At 49.9% G+C, this 14,194-nt stretch overlaps 1 protein-coding gene across 23 annotated transcripts in view; it reads right to left on the bottom strand.

Annotated features, from left to right (window-relative positions):
* RBFOX2 (RNA binding fox-1 homolog 2) overlaps positions 1-14,194 on the bottom strand; it is a 177,684-nt gene that overhangs the window by 50,672 nt on the left and 112,818 nt on the right. For all 23 annotated transcript variants that reach the window (XR_013945181.1, XR_013945182.1, XR_013945183.1 and 20 more), the window contains one exon: positions 9,107-9,331. Coding sequence is in view for 20 of the 23 variants with exons in the window: in XM_080576858.1 (XP_080432984.1) it covers positions 9,107-9,331 (225 nt within the window). In the remaining 3 variants the exon portion in view is untranslated. The remainder of the gene's footprint in view (positions 1-9,106; positions 9,332-14,194) is intronic.

Raw genomic sequence — 14,194 nt, 5'->3', positions numbered from 1 at the left:
TTACCACTGCTGGGTTTATAAAATCTCCAAGTGCTACTTTCTGCTACCAGCTTCACAACCAAAATGAGGGAATTCATTCTGGCGTTCCTAAACACTGACTGGCACAGCAAAGCCAGGGCAAGGTGTGGGCTTGGGGCACTTGTGCACAGCAAACATACAGCAGGAAGGTGTGTCAGTGGGCCAGAACAGAGAAAATGGGCAGGGAAGAAGAAAGGAAGAGAGCCTCAGCCACCCATGCTGGGCTTAGAGTAAGAAGTGGCAATACCGGAGGCAAGGCACTAAACTTAAAGGCAAGCCACAGCCTGTTTGCAAAATGCCTTGATGAGAAAATGATTGTGTTTTTTTTTTTTTTGTACTTTAGTCCAAAAAAATGCCCTCAAGCACTCAGAGCTACAGACTAATCTGGTCAGTTTTAATGCTCTGTCCCTTTCCAAGAGCAAGCAGACAGGTGAAGGCATTCAAAGAGCACCCACCCACCCACCTCCATCTCCCGTTGCTTGCCCCAGCCTCGCAGGACTAATGCTCTGACACTTGTAAGATGCACTTTGAAGCATCATTTCATTTCTTTAGATGCCAACCTGACTTCTTCCCTAACCCACTGAGTGAAAAGAAGTTCTATGAGAAGGCAAGGACTGCATAACTGCTAGTCAGCTTTTCAAGGCACCTTCAAGAACATATGCAGGCCTTAAAACTTACGATTGAAGAGTAGGGGGGTTGATTTGGTTTGGGGGGTGCTCTTTTTATTTTTTATATACATAAATTGTCTACCAAAGACAGGAAGAAGTCTCAGGGGAGTTGCCCATGCTGACTCCCCAGCCACCGGCTGAGCATGGCAGGCTGCTCTGCACCTCATTTGATATACAACGCTTCGTGAATGTTTGGAAAGAAACCTCCCTCCACAGATAAACCGAACTGGCAACATCAAGAGCTTCTTCTGGCCAGAAACATCCCTCACAGATATGACCTTGAACTTGCAAGCTGCTTATAAAGGACTGACAAGAGCCAGCGAACAGTAAGCACCGGGGCCTTGTCGTGCTGAGCAAAGCAGCGGCAGCTTTCCATTTTATTTTAGTAGGGCAGTGCAGGCAGCACAAAACATGTTTGATCTGATTAATATAAATTAAGCTGTGATAGGAAGAACGGAGATATTGCCCTGCAATTATCTCTACTCCCCAGAGCCACTCAAGTCTCGAGAGAAGCATAGCAGGATGAAGATTTTTTCATTTGGCTAAGATTCATCCCCCCCCCACCCCGATATCAAATTTTCAAGAACCACCTCACAAACTTCCCTTTGATCATATCAAAAAAGTTGCCCCCCCCCCCCCCCCTAAATTCCCTGTCTTCTAGCCTCACCACAATGACAAAATGCATCTCCAAACACACAGAGTGCACCCTAGGGGAAGAATCGATGCAGCTGGCTTGTGATTAAATCACACCATGCTATTTGGTGGTTTTATTTTTATTACTCCATCAGAGTCCTTTGCTCCTCAGGGCAAATCCGTCCAAGCAGGACAAAACACAGGGGTAGCCCATCCATCACTGCACACAATGCCTGTTTTGGAGTGAGTGCTCCAAAACAACTCCCCAAAATCATCAACTCTCCTGCTCAAAGGGAACTCGCCCCATCCCATTTTCAGGCACATTCTGGAGCTTTGCGAGAGCGATTTGCCAAATCCTGTGTTTCCTTATGGCTGTGGCATGGAATTGGCAAGTGGGCAAATGCCCACAGGTGCATCCTTAAGCAAACACACCAGCACGTCTCCTGCTGGAATTAGGAAAGGCAGAGATTCTGAACTGTGACGACAAAAACATGTTAGTCCCTGAATTCAAATATTGGCTGCCCGGGACTGGATCTGCTGCTTCCACAGGAGACAAAGGCTTGCGCTCCTCTCCCAGCCATTTGTTCACGAGCAGAGGGCAGAGCTCCTTTCTTTCCAAGGGTGCAATATATCATGTACAGTGGCCTGCCCAAAAACGCTCACAGCTGTTCCTGCATATGGCAGCGTGCTGCCGCCACACGGGAGTCAGTTTTCCAGCATGTGAGACGTGTACAATAAGACAAAGGCTTCAAACTGGAGAAGTAAAAGAAAGAACGGGGGGGGGGGGCTCAGCCCAATCTTACCTTTCTGACTACGCTAACACTCCCTGGATGTTGTGCTGCCTTCCACATTTCCTGATTTTTCAGCAGTAGTTGAACATTAAATGCCTTCTCTCTCCCTGGATGCTGCAGCTCCCTCATTTCCAGCATCCAGGGCCCTACGGTAAGCTCTGAACTTTCAGCTACTATAACATGAGCTCAATATGTTTGTCCACTGCCACACGTTCAGCTACAACATAAATGAAAGAAATAGTCTCTTCAGGTATTGCTGCCCTTTTTTTTTTTTTCCCCCTCTTCCTTTTATAGTTATTCCTTGTCTCAACTCATTAGGAAGGAGATGAAAGGAAGGGCCTGGAGCCTGTTCTCCGGCAGCACATAATGGAGACTGGCAAAGCGCTGCCCTGCCCGAGCCCGATGATAAAAGCCCGCGATTCACCGCGCGCCTGCTCCTCACCCCGACCCCATCTCCTCTCCATGCCAGTTCCAGCTCCTTTTTTCTGGCCTCACGTCAGCACCTCGCAGCTCAGGGCCGACCTCCTCCCTTCGCTATGACAGCGCCGAAGGGAGCTGACGGCTGTCCCCTGGGTCTTGGTGCTTGCGACCGGGGCAAAGACCCCACGTCTGAAAACAGCATCGGATCCCCGCTACCTCCTCGCCGTAGTCCAGGTAACACACACTTACGCAGCGATAATGCCATTCACGCCTGCACACACAAGCTCTGAGCTGTTCAAGGTCACCGGGAAATGGATCGGAGCTCAGCACACGCACGGTATTTGCTTCACTCAACCACTTGCTCGCCGTGCCCCCGTGCCACCTCCTTGCACCCGCCAGCAGCGAAGAAACGCCACGCAACGAGAGGCAGCCGCGAAGGGAGGCGTGCACGTGTACCTGCGCGCATGAAAAACTACAACAAAACACACAATAAACCAACCCCCTTGTCCTCTTCCCCCACAAACCAGGTGGTCCATAAGGCTGTGAATCATAGCGAGGAGGTTAAGATCCGTAAGCCACTGCAAAAAAAGAAATATTTACAAACTGTAACTAATGGCTATATTTAAAAGGGGACCTGGGCAGTTCATAGCATTTGGGAGACAGACTCACTGCTTCTAGACCAGTGTCAGGTCCATAAAAAAAGGTAAAAACAACCTTGATTTGATCAAGACCTTGATGATCTGCATGGAGACAAGGACTGAAAACTGGGGCTGGCAGAAGGCAACCTGCCCACTGCCAAGGAGTGCAGTGATAATAGAAGATCTCTGCACTTGCCAGTGAAAAGCCCGTGTCAAAACAACCAGTCATCCATCAATAGATACCCACTAAGCAGGTTTGGTGGAAAAATGAGTGAAGAATTGGATTTGGGGCACAAAACCCCTCTCCTGCCTCACCACGCACCCCACCAGAGTAGCACAGATCCATACACCTGAGAGCAAAGGGCACAGGAGCTTGTGCTGCTTACACTACGCTTGCTTATCACACAGCACAACACAGGGATAACGATCACCTTTCAACAGCAGCAAATTTTATTTTAGCATTGTATCCATGCACTTGATTTTTCAGAGATGCCAAGCATGGTTACATAAAAAAACTGGGCTACGGTACAGGCACAACTAACAATGTGCCCAAGTGCTTTGTATGCCAAAAGCTTCACAAAAAATGGCTAAGGATGTACCAAACCACTTCTCTGGGCTTTTAACTGTTTCCAATAGCTAGATTAGTTTAGGGCATATTTCTTCTGACTGTTAGGTACCTATTTTCAGACACGCTAAAACTTAGTCTTTTTGTCCCCTTTCCTTATTAAAGGCAAAGACCACCTGGCCAAACAGGGCAAACGCTCAGTGATGTTCCTCCAGCCTCCCAGCCTCCAGAAAATTGAGCCGGTTCATGTCCTCTTCGGAGCTGCTCGCTGGCAATGAACCTATTGCCCGTGAAACGTTTAGTGAGTTTTATGAGCCTGTTTATACTCTCAACTTCCAAAGCATCCCGTGTACAAGATTTCCACAGTTAAAATCTTCACTATATGGAGGGGAAAAAAAAAAACAACAACAAAATGGTTTTCTGGTTTTGTGTTTTGGGGTTGCGTTTTTTTGGTTTTGTTTTGATGCATGCCACTTATTCCCTGTTTGCATCCTAGTAAGTGAAAATGGGAAAGTTCCCTATTTTGTTTCCCATACCTCTCAATATTCCATATACATCATATTCCTTCACTTATCTGTCAGCTCTTCTCCTCTGAAGATTTCATTTCTTCTCATAAAGAACCTGCTACATCCTTTTCATCATCACTATTATCCTTCTCCGTACTACTTCAAGATCTGCTCTAACCTTTGAGAGAAATGCAGAACTACCACAGCTGTATACTCTAACACAATGGTATTTTCTGATTTATTCCCTATTTCTCTTTTGAAATCATTTTTAAACCTGCCTCACTAGACATGAGTCTGGAAGTGCCGACAAGCAAAATAATCCGCCTCATCCTCAAAGCAAATTTCTGATGTTAGATGTCAGAGTTTGCTACCCCAAGACAGTGATTTCCAAGCTGCTGTATCTAAACAATCAGCAGCTAGATACTTCTTTGGAGCTGGTTCCTCCTCACATCTACCTGCTCAGCAGTATCAAAAGATAAGCAAGGATATTCATTAAACATATCCCTCACCTGAAATACCTTACATGAGCAAATGCTTTAATTACCGAAGTGATGAAAAATAATTACAGAGGAAAATTCTGCTATCTCAGACTAGGCAAAGAAATACCCAAGGGAAAGTCATCCTTTTAACATCATCCATGCATTGCAAAAGTAAGTTGAGGAAGCCCTGTGGTGCTGTTGGCTCCCTTTCTTCTAAACCCTTATTAGATGCCTGGGCCACAGCCAGATGACCGAGCAGCTTCCCCCTCCTGCTTCTGAACGTGATAAGCAGGGGTCCCCCACCACAGATGTGTCTTCTTTAAGGAATCTGGAAGTCTGTAGCCCTTTATGGTGCAGCAGATGAGTTAAATATGCTTCGGTATGGCACGTCAAAATGCCTAGAGACACGCTGCTCTGTAATTAAATAATGCTTTATATTGGTTCACGACAACATAACACCAAGGCGACAGCACCTGCCATTTTCGTGCAAAGTAATTTACATAAACTTACTCCTCTACTTCCATAGCTCCAGCTGCATTCGGTAATTTATATAGACACACAAATTCTTCCCTCTGACATTAACAAGAGAAACGAGTTGAATAATCAGCTCACAGTATTAAGTGCATTGCATTTACTATCAAGCAAGCTTTTTTAGTTCAGCGGATGATTAATCTCCCCTCTGTGGGTAGAGTACTGGGAGCTGCAGCGAGCTGACAATTGCTCTCGGCTCCTGGCCACGCGCTCCGTGCGCTCACCTTGGGACAACAGCATTTGCTGGAGTCCTCCAAGAGCCCCTCTAATTCATTAACCCAGCAAAATAATCAGACAGCTTTCTGCCAGGTCAGTGAATTAAAGTGGCTCACGTAAGGAACGCCAGAGCCAGAAAATAGGAGTGCTCGGAGCCAGATCTCTCCTTTCTGACAGCGGTGCACCTTCAGATCAGATCAGCTGCCGGAGGAACCGCAGCCTCATCGGCATCTCCCCTTGGAGCTGTCTGCGCCGGGCGTCTCCATCGGGGAGAAAGAAGCACACTAATGTAAACCAAGAAGGGGGAAGAAGCCAGGCGACCCGGCACTATAAAAAGTGAAATGCAGAGCATCAACAGTTTAAGAGACGGGCCGCAACGGGCAGAGCGAGTAGGCCAAATATGGTCCGCTACACCTCAGTCTATTTTTAAGGCAGGTCTTTCAGCTGTGCTTTGGGACAGTATCAAGAGAAAGGACAGATGCTCCGAGATGACGACCGGGAGACCCACATGCCAGACGAGAAACAAAGCCCCACGGATGAGGCCTGATCCTAAAATAAAAAGATTCCAAAATATTAAGCTGTTTGTATTACGCCACCTATGTGCCCGTTCCTTTTCCATACCCCAGCCCCGAGAGCTCGGAATGCTTTCCACCACACTCAGGGCTCCAGAACCGAGCTCACCCTCAGCTGACGACACCAACCAGCCATTCCCCTTCGCCTGGGGGTTTTACACAGCCCAGGGGAGCACTGAGGAAGGCACGGACTTTGACTCCCAAGGTTTATTTGGGACTCAGCCTTCCAGATCACTGTGTATTAACTCGGCAGACACCGTTGCTAATCTCAAGTCATTCAGTCTGACTTTTCCATGGGATCCAGCCAAGTTCCTATGAAAAGGTGCTCCCACCCTGTGTTACGGGCCCTACTGCAGACCCCATCACACCGCTGCATAACCTGATACCAACCAGATGAAATTCCCCTTTCCATGAGGGATTTTTAAGCTACCTCATGTTCTGTTACTTTTGCATTCCCCCTAAACGCTACCAGCCTGAAAAGGCAGAAACCCACGCCATCTGAGCACAGCTTTTGCTATCCCACTCTCTCCTGCCAGCCGGGCAGCAGCAGAGGCCTTGTTCTTAAATGCGAGGAGGGACCTAATCCGCCTGGCCAAAGGAATTTCTGAGTTATCCCATGGGAGCACAGGCCTCAAGTCAGCAGCTAAAAAATCCACCAGCTATTCAGTCTGGGGTATCGCCTTCGCGCACATGACAGCAGCTGCGCTTGTCAGTCGCAATAACGGGAGGGGAGGATCATGTATCACCTGCAACGAGCTTTTACTATGTTAAAGTTAGCGCTGTCATTTAAGCGAGACAACAAAATGGTGAAGGGAAAAGGCGCCTTAAAGCACAGCAGCCTAGCTCGTGTGGATTGGATGTGTGTGTCAAGCAAGCGATAACCAGCATACGGGATAGCCGAGATGCTTGACGTTGATGTTCGAGATGAAACAGCCATCCTGTGCTGCTGTATTTTAACAGCATGCTTCAGCTTGAGCAACTGCTGAGCCTTCTTCCTTCCCCTAGTTACTACATCATTAATCAGCGTACTGAGAAAGAAAAGTTGCGAGCAATTACATCCCAAGGCACCCCACAGAATCAAAGTAACTCGATACAGTAGGATTCCTGTACAGAACAGATAAAGGGACCCAGAAGATCCAAAACGCGATGCGTGTAAAGTGTGGGAATGCCCATGCGAGGCGCCTTGCCTCTCCCCCTGGACATCTTCACGTGCCACCATCTGGGATGCTCTCAGTCCCAGCCGTAGCAGCAAGAGCCAGGCTGCACCCTTACCCTTTCCTGGCCAGCTGCGGTCTGCGAGCCCGCCTTTGCACGCTCGTCCTGCGCATCCTTAACCGCGTTAAACGCTCGGACCAGACGTGCCCACCCGCTCCCGGCAGCCAGCACGACGGCTGCGCGCCTCCCCTGCCTGTTTCTCGCATAACCTCTCCCAGTCACGCTCCCTCCCGGCAACACCACCTTCTCCCTGCAGTCTCCCAGCAACACTCCCTCCCACGCACACGGGCTGCTCTTCTCCCTTCCCCGGCTGGCGAGCCGAGCCGTGCCGTGATGCACCGCGCCGCGATGCACCGCACTGCGCCGTGCCACCCTGCCCTGCACTGCCCTGGCAGGGCGCACACGCGGCGGGCTCCGCGGAGCCGGCGCACGCTGACGAAAGGCAGAGCTCGGCCCTGCAGCGCCCTGGGGATGGCTCCTAATATGGAAGAGCAGAGGGAGGTTTGGCAAGAGCTTACGGCCGGGGTCAGGGCTCAGAGTGCTGCCGTTAGAAAGAAACGCTTCTCAAGCTCTGGGCAAAGATGGGAGCAGCAGAAATACATGGGGGGAAAGCTGCCGCCGCGTTTTGCCCCCCGTTTCCGTCCTTCTGGTCAACCTAGCTGCTGGGTGGAGACGGGCAGCCCAGATCTTACGGGCTGGAAGGACGTAAGGCTGTCTGGTACTGAAATGATGACTTTCATTTCTGCACGCTGCATCAGCCTTCAGTTTTATTTCCAGCCTGATCTCTCCCTCTCTACATTTACGCTTGCCTTAGGCTGAAGTTACTTTTATGCACTGCCAACGTGCTTTCCCGGGCTTGTACTCTTTTCTTCTCCGAGACATCGAAGTTGTGGCGTTGCCAGGATGAACTCAAAGGGACCTTATCAAAGTCAAAACCTGCGTTGTCAACCATGCAGCCACTGTCCAGTGCAGAAAGGGCAGAGCCACACGCTGGGAACCTTGCACACTTGAGCTGGCACTATCGGTTCTTCCCATCATTGGCACTAAATTCACTCTGTACTTACAGGGGGAAAAATAATCTCTGTGAGCCAAACACCCAACTACAAGCAAAACTGAAAGCATTAACAGATTAAATCCGCCCCTGAGCACCGAAGGCTCTCACCATAAGGCTCTTTATTAGGAAGTTAAGTCTTAACAAGTGGCTTAAGGGGTGGATAAAGCTTTTCCTGGGATAATCTGCCAGCATGTTGCCCAGTGCCAGTTCCAGGCCATGGGAAGAAGAAAGCAAAAAAAGCTAAGGAGGTGAAAATCTTCATTTGGTAAATGGAAGCCTAGTAGCTGAAAGGTCCTCTCCTATCTTTGCCCCTGAAGCTTCCTGCCATCTTCAGAAAGTCAAAGAAAAGTGTTTTTCTACTCTGTTAGCTTCCTGAAAGCAGAAATATATTGGGATTACACCTACAATACATGTGCTCTCTCTAATCCTCTGTACTGTCAACCTTCCAGAATTTGCCACCATCACGTTCATTTGAACCACTTGCCAACTGACTACAGGTAACTAATCCTTTTAGAAAGGACCGTCTTTGGACAACGCCACCACGGTGAAACACCACGATTCTCAGGTATGACTCCTCTTTGCAGAGACCTATTTGTAAGGAGAAGAACATGAACAAGGGGAAAGACAAGAAGATAGCAACGGATCATCAGAACCTCCGGCCTTTTGTGACTGTCTCCTTTCCAAGCCCACCACTGACGTGCTGCGTGCTTCAGAAGCAGTCAGCCACCTACTCCGCGGCTGCCTCTTCCAGAAGCACCACCCTGGCCGGAGAGCCCTGCGACCCTGCCCCAGGCACTTACTGCGAGAGATCCGTTCTGCGTGCTGGCCGTGGTCGTGCTCTGCTCTCCATGCGGCTGCGTGCTTCCGTAGAGCGTCAGATTGTGCTCGCTGGTCTGGCCTGCATAGTCCTGAGTGTGTGGCACCCCGTACTCTGTGGGAATCCCGTTCTGTGGGGGTGGCGGAAATGGGATTGTGGTGAATGGCTGCACCATTGCATCAGGAGTTGCTGCTGGCTCCTGGTTACCCTGGAGAAAGGGGAAAGCAGAAGGCGGCTTTACTACACCATGGAAAACAGATGGAAACATCACCCTGAGAAGTTATCCACAAACACGCTCTGCACAGTCCATGTAAACATCCCACCCACTGCCGCTGTAATACTGCACCGTCTCCTATTATCTTCTCTATCAAAAAGAGCACGCCTTGCTCCTCCGAACTACGACACCGGTTTTTAATCTCTTTTGGGCAACTTTCTCGCTGCTGGGTGACATATGGAGAACACTATCGGGCTTGCAATTTGCACGCCCCTGTAATCTCACAAAATGTTTTGCGCACAGTAAGGCATTACTCGCTAAGGAAAACACAGATACCGATTGCTAAGGACACAGAGGCGCTAACTTTTAATATCCCTTAAAAGCGCCATATCTGAGTCCATCTCCTCCAGCCTGACCTTCACAGCCCTGCACTCGAGCACAGGGTGTGCCTGAGGGCACACTCTCCTCCCTTGCGTTGCAGTGAGAGTAAAGAAGCACGCATCTGGGCACCCATCTGTGCAGCAGCCTCTTCCCTCGCTCTCACTCTGGGTACAGAGCACGGGTCCAGCTTTTAGCGCTGCCCTGCATCCCCAAGAGGCAGCGGATGTCCCACCCTACCTTGTCTTAAGCGTGCCTGCAAGCCCACCAGGAGCAAAGGCCAAAGCCTGCAGGTTGCAGCCACCACAGGGTTCTCGCGGAGGGCAGAGGGGGGAGCTGGGACGACCTTCCCGAGCCCCCTGGGGTGAAGGAGAACAGCCTTGGCACTGAAACCCAACCCTAGGAGGCCCAGCCTGCCGCACCACTCCTAACGCTTTCACCGCCACAGCAGCGAAATCCACGGAGAAGATTTATGATAGCGTGGCTGTTTGATTTATGTGCGTGTCAACAGACTAATCCTGATTTTAAATTTTGGCTGCTGTTCCAGCCCCAGGTCCTCCCCCACAAAGCCCAGAGGTACTTGAGCCTATTCTGACACCAGCACGCTTCAATCAATGGAGGAAAAGGGGAAAGGAGCTTGTCCTGCAGACGGGAGAGGCAGAGGGGGAATTACCGAGCAGCCTTCAGCGGAGAGCGTGCCGGGGCTGCGGGGCCTCCGCTGCAGCTGGACAAACCTCCCAGTCCCTTTATCAGGCTACCTGGGACTTTCCCTTCCTGGCAAAGGGCACGATGACGGCATGCCTCTGGCCAGCACCAGCTCATTCAGATGTTGTCCGAGTCCCAAACCTGCTCGGACATCGGCGTACCCGGCCTGCCGCCCCAGGGCCTCACGGTAGCCTGGCTTTGTCTCCCTCAGATTAGGCTGCAGAGCGCTGCCTTCACGCAGGCAGCGAGCCTCTGGGTGGCTGGGCTCAAGTTAATGAAACCACCCCTTGTTCGGTGTGGGCCAAGGCTCCGCGTTGGCACTGAGCGCCCTGCCCTCTCCTCCTCCCCAGCACACACGTGGTGGCTTCTCACACAGGGAGTGTGTTTTCCAAAGGAGTGGGTTTTTGCCCCAAAACGAGGACTGCTCCCTCTGCTTGTGCTCACTCTGCCGTCATTCCAAGTTTTAGTGGTGTGGGGCTGCTGAGAGCCTCAGCCCCGCTGGAGATCTGCAGGGCGAGCTCCAGCTCCACGTTGCCGTCTCTCTAAGCTCTCTGCTCACCACGTTTCGTTACATCCAGCCTCCTGCCTGTTTCCATACAGCTCACGTTGTCAGCCCATTTCTTTTCTTTAACAGTGGAGCTAAACATGAAACTGATTTTTTTTTTTTAATTTCAAAAATTGGTAAGATAACCCCAGGAAAGATGCTGTAGCAGAAACTATTACTAATTTTCTTCGAACAAACCAGATTCACAAGCTGGTGGTATCCCTGATAGGAGGAAGAGAATGCTAATTAGCCACCAACAAAACCTATTATGCCATCTTCTCAACAGTGCAGAGTTGCTCCCTGAAGGACATACTCTAGCGTTTTGTTTAATCTCACTCCTAGGCTACTTAAAATGCCAGCCCATAAACCTTGTATCGTCTTATTCTCAACATTTCCACTCCCCGCCCCCCACCCCCTGTTAATACTGCTCCTTCTGGTTTAAATGCATTTCAACCTTTTAAATATTTTCTCTCCCTTCTTCAATTATCTACAAATGTTTGAAGGATGAAAAATGCTATCTCTCTCTCCTGCTTCTCATGGTGTTTTGATAATACATATTTATTTGGAGCTTAATCACATCTCACAAGCCAAAATAACCTGGCAACTTTATTTATTACTTCTCTCTGACCTTCCTAAGATTTTTATATAAGGAATTTTTGGTACAGAATGCAATGTTTTAATACCATTGTCACTTCGGTTTTTAGTAATCTTACTAACATGCAGAAATCATATTTTTTATTACAAATCTATCTTTAATTTAATGTCTCAGGTTATCTGTAGATCTATCACTATTATGCTTGTCCAGGTTTCATCATCCGAAGGAGTATCTGGATCTCAAATTATTTTCTCTTGATATGATTACGTACACATTTCCCGTCTAATTTTTTTTTATTTTAATTTCCTTCAGTGCTTTAAAATTACTTGTCCTGTCTCCACTACTATCTACAAAGAAGAACTCCTGAGGTGTTCTCTGCAGGTTTCATGGCATACTGATATCCTCCTCTTCTGTTACTCTACCTAATTTCAACATTTACCCAACACTTCATATTTTCAAGAACTAACAAAAAAAAAAAATCCCATTTATCTTCAAACACAGAACCTGAACTCCTTTCCCTACCACCAACCCTCAAGGGAAAGTCCTGCAGTCAGATGCGTTGCTTTTCCCACTTCCCAGGAGGTCTAACGAGCAGCGAGAAAACCCTTGGTGAAGGTATGCAGGGGGGGAGAAGCAACCAGAAGAGCTGAGCTGAAAGTATTTGGTCTGTCCTGTCTCGACAACATACCTCACTGCATCGCCACTCCTGCCCGGTTTAACTCATGAAGTTCCCCACGTCGTGACTCAACGTGGACAGACCGAGATGGCTATGCCAAAGAGCGGTCACCGTTCCCAAACGCATGCACAGATGCCATCGCAGGATGGAGAAAGCCCAGCAACATTCCCCCATCAACTACAGCTACGAGCGACTTGTGTGATAGGATGAAATGAACCTAATTGTTCAGGAGCAGACAGACCCTTCCTTCAGCTGCAAGGTAGATGGCAGCCTCAGCTCCCCCACTCCCACAAAAAGCACTTATCTGCAGGGTTCAGAGCAGCTCCCGGGGGCCGAGCTCTGACACCTGCCCCATCAGCTCACACCACGCAGGGCACCAAAGGGACGGAGGATACAGACATCAGCCCGGGTTCCCAGCTCAGGGCCCTGCGCTCAGCCCCACAGAGCTAAGGCCTTGTCCTCAAGGTGCCAGCTTCCCTCCTCCGCGTGGGGGTTTGGCCTACACAGCTCAGCCCGCGTTTTGTTTGAAAACCAATTTAGCTAAGGCAGTAAACCCCCCCCCCACCCCGAACGGGGACACAACTCCAAGAGGTGATGTGGCGTTAACTTAATTAACGAACAGCTAGGCAGACGAGCTGTAAGCAAGCACGCGTGGCGGCACCTCACAGAGGGGGGGAAGCCCCAACCAGAAGCGACGTGGCTCTGCAACCGGGATTTAGGGTGAATTCTGTCAGCAGACAGCAGGTGGTGATCCAAGATCGCGGCGCCGAGCGCGAGTACCACAACCACACACACAAAGGCCTCCTGCTTCCATAAAACTGTCAGCTAACAAAGGTCGGTTTATTTTGCGAGGGGCCGGTTTTGTTCTGCCTGCTAGAGAAACGGGAGTAAGAGGGATGTGAAAGGAGCCTCAGAGTAAGGCAACCGTCTAACCCTTCTGTAGCGGTATGTCAATATTTGCTTAGATAGTGAAGTGTAACTAAATAAAATTGTAATTCTGCTAAAACTGACCTGGCACAATTTCTACAGACAGCTCCCCGTGAAGTACCACAATTTGTGTGTTGCCCGGTAGCTTATGAAGAGCCATGAGCTTCATGGAAAGGTGCAAGGAAACGTTACAGCACATAAACATGAACCTCTTCAAAGTACCTTTCGCTGCTGGTAAACCCCAAAACATTGGGATAGACGTGAGCATACGCCTGCTAGGGGCACGGGGAGGGCCAGGCCGTTGTTGATAGGTAAGCCTTTGCCGTGCCTGTGTTACTAAGGCTGGAAGTAGCTGCCTCCCGGCTAGCTGAAGGCAATTAAGGTGTTTGTGACGACTGGTGTGTTCCCGGCTACGGCTGTTTGCTCTCTGCGCCAGCCTAATCCCTTCCGTAAACAGCAAAAGCGTTCGTAGCTCGGATCTGCAGAGCCCAACGCGACAGCTCAGCCTGCCCCGTGCTGCCCCACAGGAGGGATGGATGTGAAGATGGGGAGGAGGGAACGGCGCTGTCCCCCTCCGACCAGGTCACAAGGGCCCTTGGGGAGGCAAATGTGCCACGTGGCTCCTGCAGAAGAGGCCATGCATGGCTCCTCGTGGAGCAGAGGAAGGGCCACCATACAACCCTGCTGTAGCAGACCAAGAGAGCAGTGACAGGGAACGCAGACTGCTTTTTCCCCTTCTTGTCACGAATGCGAATTAAGCTTGCTGCAGCAGGCTCACCTTCCCAGCCCTCCCAAAACAGCCTCCTGGGGCTCCGTGGGTGCTAAGGCTCCAGCTGGAGCTGCTGCCCCCTTACATCCAGCTGCACACCCTGCCCCGACTCCATCCACCGTGCTGAGCCGTGTCAGCACGGCTGAGCTTCTTTTCCCAGAAAGAAAGGGGAAAAAAAAATAAGAAAGACTTTTTATTATCAGGTTAGTTTTGTTCCCAGTTAAGAGCGCTGAAACGGCTTGGCAGAGAGCGAGAGAATGGGA

This window comes from Anser brachyrhynchus (genome assembly GCF_964034855.1).
Source record: "Anser brachyrhynchus genome assembly, chromosome: 1".
Classification (NCBI taxonomy): Eukaryota; Metazoa; Chordata; class Aves; order Anseriformes; family Anatidae; genus Anser; species Anser brachyrhynchus.
The sequence above is the reverse complement of the archived record's forward strand: the minus strand, read 5'-3'. Positions and strand labels throughout refer to the sequence as shown.